Consider the following 23,441-nt stretch of genomic DNA (forward strand, 5'->3'; position numbering starts at 1 on the left):
GGTTGCCTCTTTGTTTTGTTGACTGTTTCCTTTGCTGTGCAGAAGCTTTTTATTTTGATAAAGTCCCTAACGTTCATTTTTGCTTTTGTTTCCCTAGCCTTTGGAGAAGTATCTTGAAAGAAGTTGCTGTGGCCAATGTCGAAGAGGTTACGGCCTATGTTCTCCTCTAGGATTTTGATGGATTCCTGTCTCACATTGAGGTCTTTCATCCATTTTGAGTTTATCTTTGTGTATGCTGTTAGAGAATGGTCGAGTTTCATTCTTCTGTATATAGCTGTCCAATTTCCCCAGCACCATTGTCTTTTTTCCATTGCATATTTTTTCCTGCTTTGTTGAAGATTATTTGACCATAGAGTTGAGGGTCCATATCTGGGCTCTCTATTCTGTCCCATTAGTCTATATGTCTGTTTTTGTGCCAGTACCATGCTGTCTTGGTGAAGCGGGGGTGGGGGAGGCAGAGGGAGAGGGAGAAGCAGGCTCCCCACTGAGCAGGGAACTCAATGTGGGGCTCGATCCCAGGACCCTGGGATCATGACCTGAGCCAAAGGCAGGCGCGTTTAACCGACTGAGCCACCCAGGCGCCCCATCCCCTCTGACTTCTATCTTGAAAGAGAGGGAAATAAGAATTTCAGGCCAAACAGAGAAGAGGGTGAGGCCATGATAAATCAGTGAAGAGTATACTTCGGACAGCTATAACCTGGCAGTAGCATCAAATCACTTCATTACTCTGCCTACGTGCAGGACAAGCTCTAAGCCCCCAATTAAGTTATGCTCACATGACAAAAACTTCTTCGACCTCCTGCAATTATATACTACAAAGCAGAAGCTCCCAACACCTCGTATCAAACTGTGGACGCCGTAAGAACAGCCCCTAATGCACAGTTGCCTATTACCTGCTTGTGTCCCATTTTCAGTGGCATGGGGACAGAAATGTCTTTTGTACAGCTTCTCTAGGATGACAGACATTAACAGAAATGCATGGATGGACTTATTTATGCTGGCATGGATCAATTTCAAGTTATTTTACAATTACTGACTGGGGACCTCAAACAGACTTTTGCTACTTGCCAGACAAAAAGCTAACCCCACCCCCTTTATCAATCTTGAGAAAAAGCTGAAGAAACATGAAAACTGATGTATTCTGGAAACAGAACATGCCAACTCAAGATTATATCCAACTCAAAGCTGAGAATCAAGTAACAAATGTAGCTCCAGAATAGAGCTTGAGAAACTTGCAGTCTTGGCAAGTCACTCTTACAGCAGCAACCTTTGTTGCAATTGGAACTGACGAGAGGCTTTTTCACTTCAAGTAAAAGATTTCTGTCAGGGTGAACATATTTTAATCCACCACATGCATTTGTACCGTGTCATTTACAAGGACAAAACCTGACTACTTCAAGAGCCTGCTTTTGTTGTGTCACTCCACAGGCCCAGCGTATATGTTCCCAAGGCTCACAGAAGAAAAAAAAATTATTTATGTGTGTGTGTGTACACACACACACAACACACACACACACACACAGAGAAGAGAGGGGAGGAGAGGGCAGGGGGAGGCAATGTGATAATATATATGCGGAGCATATGGACAGCTACACATACATCTTGGAAATGGTGATGTACAAGATGGAGAAACATGGTTAAAATACGCTGCATGCTGAAGGAGGGTGTTATTTAGATCTTGTTCTTTTTGATGGCTTCAGGGGTGGAACTCAGAAATTTTTTATAATATACTGAGTTCTTCGAAGAGTCAAAAAAAAATCTGAAGCCATTAATACCTTCTCCTGTCACCTGTGCATAACAGGGAACAATGGGAGCATTCTAGAGATGCCACAGTCCAGGTGCTGCAAATTTAACATGGCAGGGTGGGGGGATGGGTTAGCCTGGTGATGGGTATTAAAGAGGGCACATTCTGCATGGAGCACTGGGTGTTATGAACAAACAATGAATCATGGAACACTACACCAAAACAAATTATGTAATATATGGTGATTAACATAACAATAAAAAATTTAAAAAAAAATTTAACATGGCAAGGGGAGGTGGGGTTAAGAAAGAAAAATTATGCCACAAACGGACAAGATAGTGATACAATGCTCATATTAAAAAATTAGCTCACAAGAGGGGCACCTGGGTGGCTCAGCTGGTTAAATGTCTACCTTGGGCTCAGGTCATGATCCCAGGGTCCTGGGATGGAGCCCCACCTCCAGCTCCCTGCTCAACAGGGAGTCTGCTTCTCCCTCTCCCTCTCCCTCTGCCTCTGCCTCTGCCCCTCCGTGCTGTTCTTGCTCCTCTCTCCCCCTCTCTCTCAAATAAATAAAATCTTTTTTAAAAATTAGCACACAATTTTTAATGAGTGGAAGAAGTAAGTGGGAAATGAATGGAAAATAAAGCAAACATTTAAAAAGATGAATCTTTTTTTGGACTTAGGAGTAGCAAAAGGGTTTAGTCCACTGTAATACAGAAATATATGGCATTTAATAGTCATTCTGTAAAGATATAAAGTAGACCAATTCGGTCTTTTAATTTGATTGTATTTATATTTTAATTGATATAATTTAAGTTATTTTGCTAACAAAGGCCTGGGTTTTCATTCTAAGTCGACAAGCACATATTAGCAGAAAGATCCCATCCTCTTACATCCAAGAAAAGGACCCCTCTCATTTTGACCCTTTCAGTACAGTGACTGCTAACAGCCATTTATACCTGTGCCTGTGACTAAACCCCTTCTACTAATCAAAGTAAGTTTTCAATAACAAAAATCCAATTTAACCAAGAAAATAAAGGCTTTCAACTTTAACTATTTTCCTCTTTTAAAATGGGGTTCTTTTAATAACTAAAGAAAATTAAACTAGATGTGACTCTTGGAATTGGTAACCTATTCATAAAGCAAAATTACTTTATGAAAAGTCAATCTGTAAGTATATAGAATTTTGTATTCTCTTACTCCTGTGTATTTATATATTTATTCATCAAGGTAACAGACTTGAAAGCAAAGTGCATTAATGACCTTGTCCTCGTTTTAAACAGATAGAAACAAAGAGCACAAAGAAAACAAACAGTTTGCCTAAAATTACATGAAGGAGTACATGGGGGAGAAGACTGGGCGGGGTGGTGGGGGAGTCTATTTCAGATAAAATTGTTCAAAAAATTCTGTAGCAAAATAAGAGTTTACTAATAGTTGTTAATGATACAACTTGGATGCCTGCCACATTTCAAAGACATAGAATCAATACAGATGCTGGTGAAAGCATCTAAGTTGTATTCATGAAAATACCCAAAATAAATGAATCTTCACCCATAATACAGAATATTAATCTATATGTCCGAGTAAAACTCCTCACCTATCATTTTTTGTCCATTCCACTTCTGTCTTTGTAAAACTCTAACAATAATAGCAAGAACTCATGAATTGAAATTAACACAGTATTCATCTTGATTCTTTTGTTTGCAAATCATGCTTAAAATGTCTTAAGACATGACAACTAAGTGCAATATATGATCCTGGAATCTATCCTATTCCAGGAGGAAAAATTATCATGAACATTATTGGAATCTGGATTAAAGATTAAACTATTGCATCAATGCTAAATTTCCTGATTTTGACAACTATATTTGGTTATGTAAGAAACACATATTAATTTTCAAGTATTAAGGGGGAAATTGGCATGATGTCTGTAACCCATGCTAAATGGTTCAGAGATGTGTGTGTGTGTGTGCACGTGTGTGTGTGTACACACACGGACAGAATGATAAAGCATGTGTGCTAGATGAATCTGAGTAAGTTCTTTGTCCTTATAACATTTCTGAAAGCTAAAAATTCAAAATAAAAAATTTTAGAAATTAAATTTGAAATTAATATTTCTTATAGTATCTGAAAAATACCCTTACCATGTGCAACAAAAATAAAGTACACATGCATACACACAAGTATATCATCTAGCCCTGTTTATACACAGGTTTTAAATTTACAACAGACCTACAGTAAAAATTAGTTACTAGCTCCTTCCTATCCTTCTACCATAGCTGTGAGGAAAGAGCTTATTTTTATGAAGTAGACTAATTTTTCTATTACATTAATTAACCTGCTGTCAGTAAGAAATATTCTTGGATGAAATGAAATTGAAAAATACATTAATGGCTACATAACTACCTCCCCAATTTGTTTTGTTTTTTTTTAATTTAACAAATTTCCAAAATGGTCAGTGACATATTTTTTAAACTATTCAGAGTTTGACTTTATGAGAAAAACCTGTGGAGTATCTTCACTTTAAATTTCTCATAAAATTCAATGAAAACACTAAACAAAATTAACTGAATCACTGCAAGAGTAAAGTGGACATTGTGAATCTATTACATTTACTCTTAATAATCTACTGCAGCAAGCTTATCTCTATTCTTAACAAGAATCCTGCTAGAGTAACACATCTTTATTATCCAAAGTAGATAAAGAATCATATCTTCTCTTACCTCCCCCTGCAAATAAAGAGTTCACCTTGCACATAAAAAAAGGAAAGTTTCTGCTGTTATCTACTGGTGTTCTTCTGAGGGCAAGAAAGTGGATAATTGCTACAAACCAGGTCCTTTTGAATGTATATCAACTCTCTCAAAATACAAAAGATCATGACAAACATTTTTTTTAATAAGCACACTCAAAAATGGCTTTATAAAAGTATACAGTAACATTTCATTTAACCAGTATTCTGTGCAATGTGGAAATTCACAGGTGAGAAATTTTCTGGAATACTGAAATTTACAACTCGACATGCCTAAAACTTTTCCAACTCAAAATAATTTAGAAGGAAACTTTAGTTCTAATATGTATTATTCCATTCCTTGTCCTTAAACAGAGTCTTCTTAATCCCTGCTAGTGTTATAATTATGAACATATTATTTCATTAAGCAATGCCACACAAGGCCTGCTAGACTGGCTAGGGCTGCCTGCCTCCATGTTCCTTCTCCATGATTATAGTATGCCCATCCTGCTGTGGTGTTTTTACTTCCTGCATGTGCTCATCATGCATTACTTTTTGATGCCTTTTTTTATTTATGTCTCCAGTAATTTCTCCTTTGTCCACTTGCCTGCCCTAAAAGTCCCCTTACTCTTTCTAATACAGTTGGTACAAACTACTATACTACAGCTTAAAAACTTAGTAACCAAATTTGCTAAATTGTGCCCCAAATAAGATCACACAGGCAATGGGGACCTAATTTGTAGCTCACTCCCTGTGCAACCTTTAAGTTCAGAGTCTCTGAACATTGTTTCATCAGCTGTAACAGGACTGATAGAAGTCCTACACATTTCAAGCAATTATTAACACCAAATAAGACACTGGACTTAAAAACTCTTGGTTAAATGAAAAGTGCTAAAAACAAGTATCAACTATTTTTGTTGTGATGCTGGTTATTAACAAAGCTCATGAGGAATATGGCACTACATGAAAATGTTATGTGATTCCTTTTGGGTTTGGAGCTATGGTTCCAGGCGATCAGCTAGCTGTGTTTCTGAGACTCAGACTAAAGAAACTATAAAAGGATTAATGTTTACTGCCTAAGCAGAAAATGTATATAAGTAGGCCTATAATCTCCAATAAAACTTACCCTGTGACACTGACTGGTGTTCTTTCTTATCAAGAGAATATTAAACACAATCTCGAATTAAATTTACAGTCAGTGTTTTAAACAGGCAGAGGATATTTAAACACAAAGTATAGGACTTTGTAGCCATTTGTCATAAAAGATGGAAGAATGGAGAGAAGTTAGCTAGAAAACTCCTCTAAACCTTTAGTCTCATCAACAAATTCTTATGACAATGAAGACATCTGATGAGTTTACCACAAGTAATCATAAATTATTGGTGCTGATCATTCCATTACATTTTTTTGAAAATAGCTTGGTGCTGTCTGAGTAAATCATATTCTGCCTGGGGCTATGTAGCTTACCTCGAATTATTTCAGAATCATCTAAAATGACTCATTTTTCTATTAAAATGATGAATGGGCTAAATGAGGTATGTAATAAATACTGCAGGTTTGTAAACAGATTCCTGCTCTCTAGAGAATGGAGGCCCTACTTCATTTGGTAATTCTGCCCCTCGGTATTTTCAGGAGAAGTCATCCTTAAAATATAGTTAGTAAAGAAAAGAGTGGAGAGAGTCACATTGGAACAAAATGTTGAATGTCTTTCTGGTTATGGGAATAACCCTATGCTACATGAAAATAAACCCTCCCACCCCCAGAAGCAGGGCACAGTGTAAAACATTAAGAAATTCAAAAAGAGCATAACTCGGTCCCATTTAGGAATCATAACTAAGCAATAAAACCGGGGATACATAAAAGAAATAAGTATAGATACAGAGCTGTTCAAGAATGTCCAACATTGTGAAAAATTTAATGTCCAAAAAACAAAAATGAAGCAGATCTCATTGTACATGGCATGTCACATAGTAAACATTACTGCTGTTCAATGTACTGCTGAATTCACAAAGTCATAGGTCCGCCCACAAAAGGCTATATCAAAACTGCCAGTGGTGGGTGAGACCTATCACGAAGACAAACTGAAAAGATGACTGGTGAACAAAAAGGAGCACGTGTGCCTTACAGGATCATTCACAACATAATGTGCAAAATTCTTATTTGGGATTTGTAAGGACTAGCAGACGTCATGATACTTACATTAAACTTCTAATTTGTTAAAGGTTAAAACAAACACTGAGGGCCATATTTCTTAGCCTCTTCAGTAGGAGATGAGATTATGATGTCAGTTCAATAAAATTCCAAGGCCCTAATGACAGTTCATTTCAGACCACGTAGTGAAGCAAATAAGTTAACAATAAATGCCAGGTCATTATAAAGAGATGGAATTATAACCAACCCTTTGCACTTTAGTTACCTATGGATTTTTACCCAGTGTTCTCCATACCTCACCTTGACACCCATAATGACCCAACTGATGGGACATCAATAAGCTATTTATGGCAGGGCTACCACATAGGACACCACTCAACAAGGGTCGCCCAGTTTGCAAGCAACTTGATGCATTTTTTTAAAGTACATTTTGAATGGAAATATGACAGCACATTCTAAGCAGAGTCGCTCCTCACAGTGGTCTTTTAATATAACTAGTCGTTGGTAAGAACATCAATAGCATTATACTCAACTGTGCTATTTCTTCTCTAGTCACTTTGTCAGCAAGGTCACACAGCCTGAGAATACTTTCTTGGAAAAAAAGGAACACAAGCAAATTGCCGTCACCTGTACATTGTGTTCACTGGACAGATTCGTCATCCCCGATGGTGAGATTTAATCTCCACTACCGGGAGAGCACTCAGCCATCCTCTGCTCCAGGCCCCTCGGTATCTGTCCAGCATGGTATCATGCTTCTCTAAGGCTACTTGATAATGTTGAGACCCCGGGTATTTCTGTAAAGCTGGATGAGAAGGGAGTATGACTATGTACATTTGAGAAATATATTCATCTGGTTAAGCTTTCAGTATATAAGCAATACTGAAATCTGTCATACTGATCCTATTCTTGCTCTGGGCTCTTAACATAATGGCTACGTTGAGAGAAAACATGCTTTTCCTTTTCCACTGCAGGAGCAAACAAACACATCTGAAGCCGTCCTCCTTTCCAAGGGGCATTTCATTAACAATCTCTTCATAGGGCTATGTGCCCTCCTGTTGACAATACTAATACTGCTTTAACACACACAGAAAGTAAGGACCATACATGATAACAAAGAACACAGAGACAAGACGGCATCTGAATGCTTTGTCCTGGAAACTATAATAGCCTGCTGAATCCAAACACACAGGAGTGATGCCATGCACTCTGTTCCCACCAGTCTTGAGGGAAAGAATGAGACCTGTAGATGGATCCCAGGTCCCACTCTTACCAATAACATTGAGGAAAATATCTTATACCTACATAGCTTAGATCCCCCAAACATAAAGTAGAAATTCTACATTTAAATAGTCTTCAAAAGCAAAAGCTCAAAATCATTAACTTCATTTTTGGCATTAAAAGCAAATTAATACACCATGCATGTCAAAACATTTGCGGCTTGGTGTCTTTTTCAAGAAAACCAGCACACGGTTTATATAACCAGAGGCAGCACATTAGTAGAGATTATAATCAAAGTGCTAAATTGCACCCAAAAACCTGCAACAGTTTTTTTAAAGTATGCTTAAGTGCCCACTAAAAGACCCCAGAAGGACTGCTGCTACATTGCAACTTGACTCACCTGGTTAATTTTAGTGACACTGAAAGCCCCAAGTGATGGGTCTTACTGTTCTTTTACGGAGAATTTCTGAGCAAGAACCATGTTGACCATTTCAAAATGACAACCCCAACTGCATCCTTTGCCCTTGGCCAGAACCTCACTTATATTTGGGCAGCAGTGGTATTCTTATCTACTTCTTTTAATTTAGTCATTTTTCCTCCATACACCAAATTTCAAAACCTTTCTCTCTTTTACCATGAAATTTCAATTGTCACAGTTTGAGCACAAACAAAACAAAGAACTGAAAAGCACACAGCACAAAATTAATCAATTCTTCTTCTTGATTGCTTCACTGGTACATTTCAGACAAAAAGGAAACCGGGGATAAAAAGTGACATTTCGGTGAAACAATCACTTAAATTTAGAAAAACTAAATTTATGCATTTTCATCACCTACCCTATTTTTTTTAGTGTTATTTTTTTCTAAACACTATGAGGTTTTACAGATTCAAAGAAATAGGATATAAGTAGAAAAAGAGTTCAAGGTAAGAATGACCTTCCCACCAACCCTACACTTGATAGGAGACACTTGATAGGAGACTCTTCGAGGAAAAGCAACCAGAGGTAGTACATCTTTGCATCTCCAGCAACTAACAGCACCTAGCACATACTAGGTGTTTAATAAATTTGCGAAGGAGGGGAATGTGGAAAGGGACCAAAATACATAAAGATCTAATGATCTCATCTAAAGTCAAACAAAATAATTTGTGCAGTATCTGAGGCCAGAATTGGGAAGATTCTGAAGTCACACTTCACAATATACACTTAACCCAGAATGTTTTTAATTGATTGCTACTTTTTCTATTTAAAATAAGAGGGTTTCTAATAAGAGAAACCTTGTGGCTACCCTTCACACTCCTTTCAACCATTCAAATCTAAAATCCTAGTAATACTATCACCTAAATATCTCTTACATCTCTTTTCTCTTCATCCCCATTAGCACTGTCCTAATTCAAGTACCACTTATTCTTTCTTGGATTAATGTGAAGACTGCTAACTTGTCCATTTCCATTCACTTCCTCTTCTATTCTATTCTTCACACTTCACTAGAGTGGGAGATCAAAATGCCCATCTAACCATTCCATTTCTCCCCTTCAAAACCCTTCCATGTATCCAGTCCAGGGTTCTTTGGATTGCACACATAGAACTCATGATCTTAGCCCCGCCAACTTCTTCTGCCTCACCCCTCAATATTCCTTGCCCTGGACTTCCCACTCAGCAATTCCTTGTAGTGTCCCAATGTCCCCATGCCTCTAAGTTTTAACCTGCAATATTGAAGGCTGGACCATCCCTACTCCTCAACCATATGTGCAATTCCCGCTCATACCTCAAGACTCGGCTTGGGCACCACAGCCCTGAGTAATCTTTTTTATTCTTTCCCACTTCTTCTTCCATTTTCAGGGCCTGAATAGATTCAATTCTTCATTTATTCAATCAACAAGTATTAACTGACTAATTCCCCTTTGCTAGGAACTGATACATACTGGGGACTCAAACACGTGTTGAACAAATAAATGCACATATAACAATGAGTTAAAAGAAAGTCCCTGTTTTCCCAAAAGTGAGAATTCTCACAAGAATATAAGCGCCATGGCTCTATAAGAGAGTTAGCCCTTCTCAACATATTAAATATATCAGTCTCCCACATTATACTGTGAATTTCTTTCCTTCTTTCTTTCTTTCTTTCTTTGAGAAAGAGAGAGAGAGCAGGGGGAGAGGCGGAGGAAGAGGAAGGGAGAGAATCTCAAGCAGACTCCACAGTGAGCGCAGAGCCCAAAGCAGGGCTTGATCTCAGGACCCTGAGATCACGACGCAAGCTGAAACCAAGAGTTGGGCGCTTAACTGACTGAATTTCTTAAGGACAAAAGTTTGTCTTTTTCATTTATATATCCTTGCTATCCAGCCCAGTGCTTCTCATACAGTAAGCACTCACTAAAACATTGTCCAATGGGTGAAGGAAACTATTTCACAATAAAATGTATAAATATTTAAATATTTCCTTAAGTAAATGCAGGTTCTTTTAAAGTTGAGGTTAAAAAAGAAAAAAGAGGGACGCCTGGGTGGCTCAGTCAGTTAAGCATCTGCCTTCGGCTCAGGTCATGATCCCAGGGTCCTGGGATCAAGTCCCGCATTGGGCTCCTTGCTCAGCAAGGAGCCTGCTTCTCTTTCTGCCTGCCCCTCCCCCTGCTTGTGCTCTCGCGTGCGCGTGCTCTCTCTGACAAATAAATAAAATATTTTTAAAAATTTTAAAAAAGGAAAAAGAAAATACAACAGTTCTGTGGTGATAACAAAAAATGACTAATGTCAAATCAGCAAAATTTAATTAAGACAAAAGAAGAGTAAATCAAAATTTTAATCAGCATTTTAAAAAGAAATCAAATGCAATTGCAAAGTTAAAAAAGACACAACTCCCAACTCTTTAATTTTTTTTAAATCTAATGACACAGCAAATGTTAGATTTATATGTACGAGATCTTAAAGATTCACAGAATGTCAAGTTGCACGAACTTTACAGGTTGCCTGGTGCTGTCCTTTTAGGTAATCCTCATTCCTCATGGGAGTGCTTTCCTGTTCCTAGGAAGCATTCCGTTAAAGTGAATTCCATTTAGCATTTCCATGTAGGTAAGATTATCAGTGAACTGCCTCTCTGGGACTTCTGGGCAAAATCAGCGGGCTAAAATTATCATTCCAGTGAGTGAGAAGTGGGGTGAGGGGCTGCTTTGGTCTTCTCAAATATAGAGCAGCACTTACAGCTTCTCTAGCTAAAGCAATTCTTCCTAAGGGGAAAGTCCGATCTGATTCTATTTTAAAACTTCAGCAACAGGACTCCCATGACTTTGCCCTTCAAAGAGCCTCTGTAAAGCTAGCTGCTACAACTGTGAGAAGAGAAGCCTGGACTCCCATGCGCGGAGAAAGCAATCTAAATGTCAACTGTTAGTGGGCGGAGGAAAATGGGGACTGGGGAGGAGTTAGTTTTATTTCACAATACCAATATCACATCAGTTTTGTTTCTTTTTTCCTAGTTCTCCTGAAAGAGAGCTTTCCAATTCCTTCCAACGTGTGAACCCCAACCTCTACTCTCTTACAGGCTGCGACATTTGGGTTCTAAATAAAGAGGAACAAATCAATGTCTGACCATCACTCAAAATAGTCCCACATATTAGGGATAAGAACGGCAGCAGTGAGGGCCCAGCCTCACAGCAGAAACATGCTGATGTTCTCAGGGTGACTCTTACATGAATCATGGGTTCTGGGGATGCCCGCTTCCCCAGCTTAGGATCAAGGGGCTGAGGGACAACATTAGACTTAAATCACAGTCCACACCACATGTTTTATAAGGTGGGAGGATGTAGAATCTGGAAACCTGGACTGTACATGAAAGGGGGAAGAGAAAGAATGAACATTTATACCCTCTAAATATTACACGTGCAGGGATGCTTATTTCCTTAGTTTTTCCTAATCTTTAATTATGGCAAAATACACAAACCATAAAATTTGCCATCTTAACCATTTAGAAGTGAAAAGTTCAGGAAAAGTACATTAACACTGTTATACAACCAATCTCCAGAACTGTTTTCATCTTGCAAAACTGAAACTCCAAACCCGTTAAAAAGTGCTCCATTTCTCCCTCCCCACAGCCCAGGGCAACCACCCTTCCGCATTCTGTCTCTACAGATCTGACTACTCTAGATACTTCGCCTAAGTGGAATCCTACAGTATGTCTTTTTGTGACTAGATTATTTCACTTACCATGTCTTCAAGGTTCATCGATGTGGTAGCATGTGTCAGAATTTCCTTCCTTTTTAAGGCTGAATAATGTTCCATTGTAAGTATATAGCACATTTTGCTTATGCATTCATCTGCTGATAAACACTTGGGTTGCTTCCACCTTTTGGCTATTGTGAATTATGCTGCTATGAACATGGGCATACAAATAACTCTTTGAGACTCTGCTTTCAAATCTTTTGGATAAACACCCAGAAGTGGGATAGCTGAATCATATGGTAATTCTATTTTTAGTTTTTTTGAGAAACCACCATAATGGCTTCCATAGTGGCTGTGCCATTTTATATTCCCACTAACTACATCCTTGCCAATACTTGTTATTGTCTGTTTTTCTGATAGTAGCCATACTAATGATTATGAGGTGGTTCCTTAGTAATTTTTATATTTTCTATACTATCCCTGCATTATCTTATTAGGAGAAAATTCAGTGAAATACATTCAATCATTCAAAGTGATCATGCAAACATATTTATTAATAGAAAAAGATCTTTACCCTATAGTCTAATTTTCTTTTAATATGCAAGTTATTGTAAGAGTTATATGAGACTATGTATATATCACCTATGTTTGGGGAAATACATATAAACATATTAATATAAATGTTTTATACAGACTTAGTGGGATGTGGAAAGGAATATAAAAATAATAAACCAGAATGTTAACAGTAATTATCTCTGGATAGTGGTAACTTAAGTGATCTTAATATTTTTTCTATTTACTTTCTGATTTTTACCCAATGAATATGCATGCCTTCTATAACAAATAATAACAATATAGGGGGTTAACCTTGTAAATAAGTTGGGAATCATCAGGTACCTAAATTACTGTGGGCAGCCATGGTGATTTGGCCATGAACTACCACTCAAATGTCTAAGAACACTCAAGCCAAGACAGATCAACTATAATCCCATTGTATAAATTCTTTTATTCCCTAAGTGCTACAAGGGCTCTATTTGGCTAATATGATAGGGGCTAAAATCTGGAAGATACTGTAATTTGCCATCTATATCCTATAGCCCCAGAATCAAGACAGAAGAGACCTTCAAAACAGTCTCTGGATGTTTCTTTCTTGATCCATCACTTCTGTTCTGGCTTCACTGTCTACCCATTCAGCCTGGACCCTGGATTAGTCTTTGGAGAAATGGATTCACTACACACAGGCTTCCTTTTACTTTCTCTAATGGCACATGACCTCTCCAAGAAAGGACCAAGGGAAAAAAAATACGAGAGAATACAAATTGACCCTTTTCTTATCAATTTTTAAACAATTCTCAATTGCCTGCTGAGCTAGGGACATCACCCTCAGTCCTCCATTCAAAGTTCTCCACTATATAGTCTCATTTTAGCTCTCCACTGAGTTCCCAACTACACTCCAATGAACACTGAAGGTTCTGAGAAGTTACGAAGTTACACGTGGGTTTCTAGAAGGCTGAAGTAGGAGGTAAGCAGTCAGGACCCCAGGCTTCAACCAGAGCAGCCCCAATTTTACCTAACAATGGAAAATCGTTTGAGAAGTTATGATGCACAAACAAAACAGAACCTAATTCAGCCATTAAAAACTACATTTCAGAAGAACATTCGCTGATATAAGAAAATGTTCATGGGGCACCTGGGTGGCTCAGTCGTTAACCGTCTGCCTTCGGCTCAGGTCATGATCCCAGGGTCCTGGGATCAAGCCCCACATCGGGCTCCCTGCTCCGCGGGAAGCCTGCTTCTCCCTCTCCCACTCCCCCTGCTTGTGTTCCTGCTCTCACTGTGTCTCTCTCTGTCATATGAATAAATAAAATCCTTAAAAAAAAAAAAATGTTCATGATGTTAAATGCTATCTGCAGTATTGTCCAAATTCTTATATATTCTCACATATACAAATTCTTATATATTCTAAGTATGTAATAGACCTAGGAATAAACATTTTCGAGAGGAAAAACGTCCCAATGTAAATCATGGTTATGTAAGAATGACAGATTTGTGGGTGCCTTTAAATTTTCTCCCTTCTATTAATAATCATTTTTAAACATGTTTATGTAATCTTTGCTTTTAACTTTTTTTAAATAGCTCTTTAAAAAAATAGGATTCCCTTTCTTTAAAAAGATTGTTCCTGAAAGCCTTTGCTCTGCATTTTTCCCTTTCTAAAGCACAGAAAGTGATTGATCAAACCTTACTCACCTTTGCCAGAGACTTCCCAGACTAACACCTGGTGCTTGCAGGCAGAGAGAGAAACCGGATAGGCTGCCTGTCCCAGAGGTTTCAAATACAATGAAATCAAAATCAAGGGGGGCGGGGAGAGCAAACAAGCAATATCCCTTCAGGCAAGGTGCATATGCCACTGTCTCCCCGTTGATCTTTACTAATAATTCTCAAGTTACCTGCCTTAAAAAGTCCTTCACGGTTAATATCAGCAAACTGTCAACAACTTGTAAAAGGCAAAAACCAAGAAAATCTAAGCAAAGAGAAAGAACATGCATTTTGTCAATACTAAAAGCTGGCAAGGAGTGCTTAGCTTTTCCCAAACATCAGAGATCTCCTTGTAGATGACATTTCTACTAAATCTTTAATGCTCACCAGGTGCTTTGCCTTGGCTCGTTCTTCTTCACTTGATATCCTCTCTCGAAGAATAGCTCTGGTTAACTGCTCATTAGCAAAGGCCCTCTCTCGGTCCAGTTCTTTGCCTTGCTTTAGTCTAAAAAGACAAGAAAGGACTAACTTAGAAAAAATTATTTTATTGATTATTATTTAATGAAAAACATAAATAAGAAGAGAAATGGCCGAAATCACCTTGACCTACAATTTATTAAAAGCGGGTATGTTTTCTAGTAAGTCCCCATGCAACCTCTACCCAAGCATTTAAAATAACAGAATTCAAATCCCTGAAAAGTTATTGTTAGGACTGCTAAACTAGTTTTGCAAAGTTCTTCTTATGTAAAATTGAAATGTGCCCACCTAAAAATTCCATCCCTGGTGCCTCCGTTTGTCCTCTGGCTATACAAACAGTAAGTCTAATTAACAAGCCATCTACAAGACGAATATTTGAAAGTAACCATCAACTTCCCCTCAAAACTGACTCATTCAACTGTTTGTTGAATACACACCAGCTGCTGGGTGAGGCACCGATGACACAGTGCTGAACAAGAAGGACGGGTCCCTGTCCTCATGGATCTTATATTACAGCAAGGAACTAAAAACATAATTAAGATGTCTTCCCTCCAGATGAATTACTCCCATTTTCCAACAATCCTCATATGCAAAAATGGCCAGACCTTTGAACAGCAGAGATCCTCACTTCTGGAATGACTCCAATTTGTCCCTTAGCCCCAGACCAAATGTAACACTGTGGACATAGTCTAGGCAAAACAAGACAGTAGAACTTCACCTCCAAGATCTGTACACAATACTAATTCTTTTAATGAAGCATCCGACAGCATTGGGTTTATCAGTAACCTCATCACACAATTACATCATATTAAGTTACAATCCACTAAAACCCTTCACTATGCATGAAAAAGATAAATTACTTTGGCACCGATTTTCACCATAATGCCTGGCACATAAAGGCATTCAGTAATCACTGAATGAGAGTACATTTTAGTCTAATCTTATGGACAAAGATTTTCTGATTGCCTTTTCATCTCTTGAGAGAATAACCCCTCTATACCATCATATCCCCAAAGGTATAAGAGATGCTTTAAAAAGAAAAGGTAAAATTGTTATGTTGGTATAAGTGAAATTCTGAGTGAAATCTACTTTGTAAGTGGGAATGATGAGCACCAAATTGAATTCAATACTAGTCTATCAAATTTTAGTTTTAAAAAGATTCTTGAAAAGAACTAAAGAAAATAAAACCTTGTTACTAATTTTAAATTGCCACATCATCCGGATACTCTGAAATTCTCAGAAATCAATTACAACCAAATTTCATTATAATCAATTATAATTAAAAATATAATCAGAGGAGTGCCTGGGTGGCTCAGTCCGTTGAGCATCTGACTCTCACGTCATAATCTCATGGGTCCTAGGATCGAGTCCTGAGTTGGGCTCCCCGGTCAGAGGGGGTCTGCTTCAAGATTCTCCCCCTCTGCTCCTCCCTGCATTCTCTCTCAAAAAAATAAATCTTTATATATATAATCAGAAATTACCTTGTAAAATATATTCCTAAAAAACTGAATCTGTGTTTTATGTCTTGAATAAAGATGAGTAACAGAAAAATACTAAAACCTACACTTTGAAATTCTCTAATGCAAAAGTAACCTCTAGAAGCTTTTCCTTAAGCAGTAAGTATAATTACACTTACACAAACCAAATTTCTCCATATTATTTCACAGTAAGTTCAGCAGCATCAATGCTATCAATACAGTAACTCAGTGGACGTGCATTATCATAAAAGAACACTGATAATTAGAATTCTCGTCATTTCTGTAGAGCAGCAGTTCTAAAAGTATACATAAATCAGCAGCAGCATCCGTGGGAAACTTTTAGAAATGCAAACACTCGGACACCACCCACATCTACTGAATTAGAAACTGTGGGGGTAGTGCCCCATAAACTGCCTTTTAATAAGCCCTCCAGGTGATGCTAATGCATACTAAAATGAGAGCCACAGCCCTCAGTTAGCAAAATATACTTCTACCCACGTAAATCCTGGAGATCTATAAAAGGAGAGTAACAACAAAAATGAAGTGGTCCACATAAGGATAGTGTGCAGGTAACTGCTGAGGTTACTATATCAGATCACAAAACGGTGCAGTTAAAGCATTTTACTAGCATATCACCTGCAAGTAAAAGGTATTACCTAGGTTACAAGTCAGGTGGAAACTAAAATAAAATAATAAAAATTACTATCATGCATAGATCACCTACTATATGCCAAGCACTGTGCTGGGGACTTTATATACAGATATACAACACTATTATAAAAATCACATTATTAGTTCATCAACATAAAATGAATGCTATACAACTAGATTTTCTCATATCTACCACATGTGGTATATCATATTTTAAAGTATTGTTTATCTAATAATAACTACCTATGTTTTCTAATTTAGTTTACTTGCATATGATATCAATTTTAATTACAAATGGAGTTAAAGGGGCTCAACTTTAGAAGTTTTGGCAAGTCAATGAAAAAGAAGCAAAAACTTGAGCACAAAAGCCTTCAGTGTTGTAATAAAAATAAAAATTATCAGTTTGTAATAGCTGGTACAGATGCATAAACTTTGGAGCTGGGAGTCCTGGGTCCAAATCAAGGTTCTAGCACATACTAGCTGAGTCAATACTTGAGTTAATCTCCCTGGGTCTTGTTATTCTGACTAAAATGAACCAGTATAATACCTACCTTACAGGGTTCTATATACACAAAGCATTTAGCATAAAGCACTCAACACTGTTAGGTGAAGTAGTAGTAATAACAACAGTACCCACTGTGGGGTCAGGAATACAGAAAAAGCGGTAGTTTTCTGAAAAGAAGAAGAAAATCTCCAAGTTCACTAAATACACCATGACTATATATGCTTTGTCTTCTCCATCTTTTTTTCCAAGTTTTCACCAATAAGAAGCTCTACTTTATTTTTATTACCTTCATGGACTTCCAAAATCAAATATTGACAATGACCTGCAGCCCTATCCCTTCGTATGCTCCTTCGTTTCTTTCCCACTTGCCTAAATATATATATACACACACACGCACATATATACACACATATATACCCTTACATATATATGTGCGTGTGTGTGTGTGTGTATGTATGTGGTGGGTAATAAATTTTTATTACCTATTAGCAACTTAGCTGTGCAACCTAACAAACCTGTTTTCTCAGCTTTAAAATATGATGGTTGAACTATGTAATTTTAAAATCCCTTGCAGGTAAAAGTTTTACAAACAACATACATTAAATACATTATTCTCCATCCCATAAAAACTCTTGAGAAAGTTGGTGGCAGAAGATAAATGAAACAAGTCTATCTCCAAATTTTATCATTTTCACTCAGTGGGCACTTACATTTCCAGTCTCATCCTTGGACTTTCCCACTACTTGACAAAAACTATGAACTAGGTAAGAACAAAAGGGACCACAAATTCATTCAAGATATAATTACGGGGTGCCAGACATTATTCTGATTACTGAAAACAAAATGGTGAGCCCAAGAGACAGTCCCTATCCTCATGAAGCTTAAACTCTGATGTACTTTTTTTTTTTTTAAGTGAGGTTGCTCTGAAACTATATGGATGGGAGCCAGTATCTGAATTGAAATCTAAAGGATATTAACTGAGCAACCTAGGGAAGGCGAATGTATTTTAGGGCAGACATCAGTCGGGTCCAGAGGTACTGAGAAAGGCTTTTCTTTAGAGCTCTGTGGCTGAGAGACCTAGAGCCACTGAGGGAACATTGTTAACACACATATACACACACAAACACACACACACAATTATCAATAAAAATTAGGACAAGGCTTGGAAGGGTTCCTGAAGCTTAACACTGCCTTTGCAATTTTAGGGAAAAAAATTTTTAGAAGTTGTGCTTCCTTTCATATTATTCTGGAGGGCAGAGTTTCAGATAGATGGTAGCACTAAATGAAGTTTCCTTTTTACTTCAGAAGTAGAAACAACAGATGAAAAATTTCTAAACTGTTGGATTCCTAATTTCCCCAAATCTCTCCTCCACAAAATTCATTTACAGCAATTCATTTCTTCTAATTAAGTTTCCTCTTTCACTGATCCATTTAGATTACTTTCCAAATGCTTTGCAAAGAAAAACTGCTCCCGATTCTCAGAATTCTCAGAAGCTCCCAATTCTTTTCAGAGCTTCCTCTCCAGGGCCCATGCTTTGATTATTCCATTGAGCTATTCTACTCAATGGCCATCTATGAAAGGTAAGATGGCTGTAAGATCATCTCATTTTTCTCTTACTTTGAGCCAAATGAGATGACCCAGCTTTCTGGGCCTGAGCGCTACTGGCCCAATGGTGGAGCCACGTATTAGAGCTGGGTTGTTTTGTAAACACTCCGCAAGGCAAGCAAGTGAAGTGCTCATTGACAATAGAAGGCAGCCTTTACTTCTTTGAAGGTCCCTGTTAGGTGAAAAGGAGGCATGAGATAGTCTTTGATTATTAACTCGGGTTTCCAAAGCTTTAAGAATTATCTCGAAATAAAACTAAACAAACCCAGTATCTTGGAGAATACATTCCCTTTTTTATTTATTGGCATTCCCCACTTATTATTTCAGATCTCCTGGTCTAATATTATTCTACATTAAGCCCCTGATTTAAGTTTCATTTAAATCTCCTTCTTTTAAATACATATCTCTCCTCATTTAAATTCTCTAGAGTTTTAAGCAAAGAAGTAGGAGTTTAGTGTAAACTTTTCTTATTTGCATTAAGTAATTGGATAGCTTGCCTAAGCTTAATGAAACAAATACCAGGCAGCTCTGCCCTTATACCTCAAGCCCTAGCAACTTAGCTGTTTTTCTCCGTATATTCTCAATCAGGTGAGAGATTTAACATACACCAGCAAAATGAATTTCTAAAAACCAGCCAAATCTCCTATAATGAATATTATTACAACATGTCCTTTTAAATGGGAAAAAAAAAAACCCTCATATACATTCAGCTTTCATAGATATCTAAAATCCAGTCCTACATGTTTCCGTTTCTGTATAAAAACCAGCCAGTATTATTTTATTCCAAAGAACCTAAAGATTTCAAGAAAGTGGGAAGGGCATTTAAAGAGAGCTTTAGCTATGCATTTTTTATGTAGTCAACCTCATTATCCTCCATGAAGGAGGCACTACTATCCCCGCTCTTTCACTGGAGAAAGACTGAGACGTGCAAAAGCACATGGGAGACATAAAATGACATGATCTGATTTCCAAAGCTCTGCTTCTTAAACCTCCTAAAGAGTGAACCCCGCTAACAGGAATTAGATTCCATTACATTGCTCACCTTTGTGGTCATGTAAGGACAGTCTGTAAATCCGATATTATTCATAATTATTTTTTTTAAAGCTCATTTTTTATTTGTTTCCACTATATCAAGTCAGAGTTTGCCAAAGTCAAAATTATTACCAGCCCTTTCCCAAAAGTGGTTTGGCTTTCAGGTGCCCTGTTTCTCTGAACCTGGACACTGCTCATGTAGCCATTCACAAACACTCAGATTTATCTTCATGTAGGTTGACACAGAAGTAATTCTATACAATTCTAGCTTAGAAAATTACTTTATAATTTAATGTACAAGGCCATTATAATATTACTGAGGAAAGATGACAAGAACCTCAGATAATGGGTGAGAATAAATGGGAAATGAAGATTGTTAGAGATAAAGTGATTTGATGAAATGATTTATTTACAACTGAATTGTGACCGTTTTACACAGACAATATCTGCAAAGTATTGCAATGCACTTAGAAAGACTGTTTCAAACACTGGAAGAGAAAAATTAGTGACTACAACCTCAAAGGTCAATTCTAATGCTAATGATGAATTTTATTTTAATGCATCATACTTTGTCAGAACATGCTGAACCAGCATTCAAAATACTGTTTACTATTCACTTTTTAAACAGAAAAGCTGAGCTGGGTAATTCAACAAACTATTAGACTATTAAAAATAATGATAGAACAAGTATACAACTTTTTATTAGTAAGACTTTATAAAAATAAAAGTACACAGCAAGCTTAATACTTCTCAAATTATTTCAAATACTGGAAGGAATGTTTGTGCATTGAAGTTCCAAAATTCACACATAAAGATGAAGGTACATTAATATAGCCACATTACAGTCATGTATAATAGCTATGTGCTATATGTAACATTTATATGTATCTATATGTAATATCTCTATGTACAAGAGACAAAGAGTCAGTATTTAATAATGCTGACCTTTGGGCCAGGCACAGGTCTAGGCGCTTGTCAGGTGTAACTCACAATAACGCTATGGAATCGACTATTATATTTTGTATTAGGAAGTGGAGACAGAGAGAAGTTATGTAAAACCAAAGCATATGTAAGTTAAATAGCGCCTGGCTCTTGGCAGGCATTCAATAAATATTTTTGGAAGAATGAATACAGAGTATGAGTGTAGTTTAATATTACAGAACATAGGAATTCTTTATATAATGGTAATTTAGCAATAAATGGCACTGTCTTGGAAAACTGAAGGACTGCAATCTAGAAAACCATATAGTCAATCAGTATTATTTAACCAGCATTATGACCTGGCTCTGAATATAACTGAGAGGACATATATTTTTGTCATCTATATTTCTACATAAATATCATTTAAAGTGACATTTAATTTAACAATCAAGGTTTCCTTCCTTTGCACAAAAACATTTTTTAAAAAGTGATTTTAGCTTACATTCAAATTTAGTCATAGTCTGGACATTTTCCTGCATAGCTTCAAAATGATGCTGGAGGGAAAATTCAGCCCGTAACTGGAAGCCCACAACTTTTACCGGGGATTACCCACAGCCATAACCCTAACCGGGCTTCATCTGCCCACCCCCACCCCCAGATGACGGCCTCTCACCGCATATCACCTGCTACTTTGTACCTAGAATCCCTATTTCAGTTCTCACTTAGGGAAGAAGTTCTACCTGTCCTAATTTTCTGATACCATTTTCTTACCAAATACAGTCTCCTACTGCAGTGGAAAATACATTTATATTTGAAAAGAATTCTGATTTTTTTTTAAAGAATTCTGATTTTATTCTCAAGTTAATGTCACCATATCCATGGCTCATGCACCTCCCTGTCCCTTGGAAATTCACAATTAAACTCCCTAGGAGGAACTTACAGGACACCCTGAAGCACCTCTGCCTTCCCTCTCCTGGAAGGACCTACAGCCGCTTCTTTATCTAGTTTAAGCTGAATATGTAGAGGCATCTTAAACCATAATAATCAAATTTTTATTTTAAAGAATACATCAATAATCACAATATTCAAAATACAACTGGACAATGGTCAGAGTAGGGAGGTAGAGACACCATTAAATTGTGGGTATCAGTAAGGCTTGAAAATCAACTGTTTCATAGGAGGAGGAGGAGGAAATGACCTTGCATGACCTGTTACGAGTGGAGAAAGTATCTATAGCTCTGTTACTTGTTTAGAAAGTTGTTACTTGTCTAGAAAGTATCTACACCCCGCCCCCCCAACATTCCTTTTGAGGGTACTGCAGATGTTTATGTACTAAGGTGCTGGAGGAGGATAACCACAGAGTCGGCTGAGGAGACAAATGCAGGCATCGCTGGAGCAAATCCCCCTCATCAGCCCATACGGGACAGAGCTTGAGCCGGGGACATGTGACAATGTGAGCTGGCTTCCTCCTGAAGACCTCCCTGCTTCAGTGACCTAAGATACAGGGGGAGGCTCTTGTAAAGAGGGCTCAGCTATGAAAAACTGACAGCATCTCCCTATCCTTAAGTATACGAAACAGGCATCAAGTCTTTTACAGTGATTTGCATTTATGCTTCTTCTTCATAAAAGCACACCTTAGTAGGACACACTTTTTTGAAATTATGTCCTTGTCAAGTTGGTGAGTCTGGGGAAACTTTTGGCCACAGAGAGAGACATTACCATTCTCCATTCTAAGACTTGCAGAGGAAAAAGAATCAATACTTATTTTCTATTGTAAATAACTTTCAAGCTTGAACCAAACTGCAACCTCTCACCCTCCACCGGCATTATGCTTCTGGAATGTACAGATATACACACCACCTAACTCAATCCATCTCTTTTATGGGAGATGCTTTAATGTTAGAGCTTAGCGGATTCCTTCATCAAGCCCAGAGTAAATATTTTTAAGGAAAGAATGATTACACAAAGTCCTTTATTTTTCTCTTTCAAATCAAGTAGTCTTCAAATTTCGAACTGGTTTTGATTCATATACCAAGCTGCTAATTTGACTGACACATAAAGGTTAATGAGTGTTTTTGTAAGCTGTGCTTCTTATCCTTATATAATCGCGTTTCTTTATTCTGGTTAGTCCTCATAACCCTGAATTGTACCTTTTCTCATACTTTGTTTGTTTGGTATAGTTTTGCCAACCCATTAATTTTTAACAACCTTCATTTATTAAGGTTAAAACAGATTAAGTTTACGTCATATACTACATAGCTCCTGGGTGGGTGGGTGTGTCTGTGTGTGAACATAATCTGGCAGCCTTGATCTTTAAATGGACAATGTGGCAAGCCACAATTATTAAGAGTATAATAACAATACACTGACCTTTATTTCTTCCATTTTATATTATGTTTACTATTAATTTTACTTTGTTGTTATCTTTTTCCCCCTTCCTTATTTTCCAAGTTATATCAAGTTAATATATATTCTCCTCCCCTCTCAAAAAATCTACAATGTATTTTTCTATGCCACTAGTGGTCATTCA

At 37.4% G+C, this 23,441-nt stretch overlaps 1 protein-coding gene across 4 annotated transcripts in view; it reads right to left on the reverse strand.

Annotated features, from left to right (window-relative positions):
- CHCHD3 (coiled-coil-helix-coiled-coil-helix domain containing 3) overlaps positions 1-23,441 on the reverse strand; it is a 266,148-nt gene that overhangs the window by 152,795 nt on the left and 89,912 nt on the right. For all 4 annotated transcript variants that reach the window (XM_027574540.1, XM_027574541.1, XM_027574537.1 and 1 more), the window contains exon 4: positions 14,629-14,746. In XM_027574540.1, coding sequence (XP_027430341.1) covers positions 14,629-14,746 — 118 coding nt within the window. The remainder of the gene's footprint in view (positions 1-14,628; positions 14,747-23,441) is intronic.

The sequence above is a fragment of the Zalophus californianus genome, chromosome 12 (assembly GCF_009762305.2).
Source record: "Zalophus californianus isolate mZalCal1 chromosome 12, mZalCal1.pri.v2, whole genome shotgun sequence".
Classification (NCBI taxonomy): domain Eukaryota; kingdom Metazoa; phylum Chordata; class Mammalia; order Carnivora; family Otariidae; genus Zalophus; species Zalophus californianus.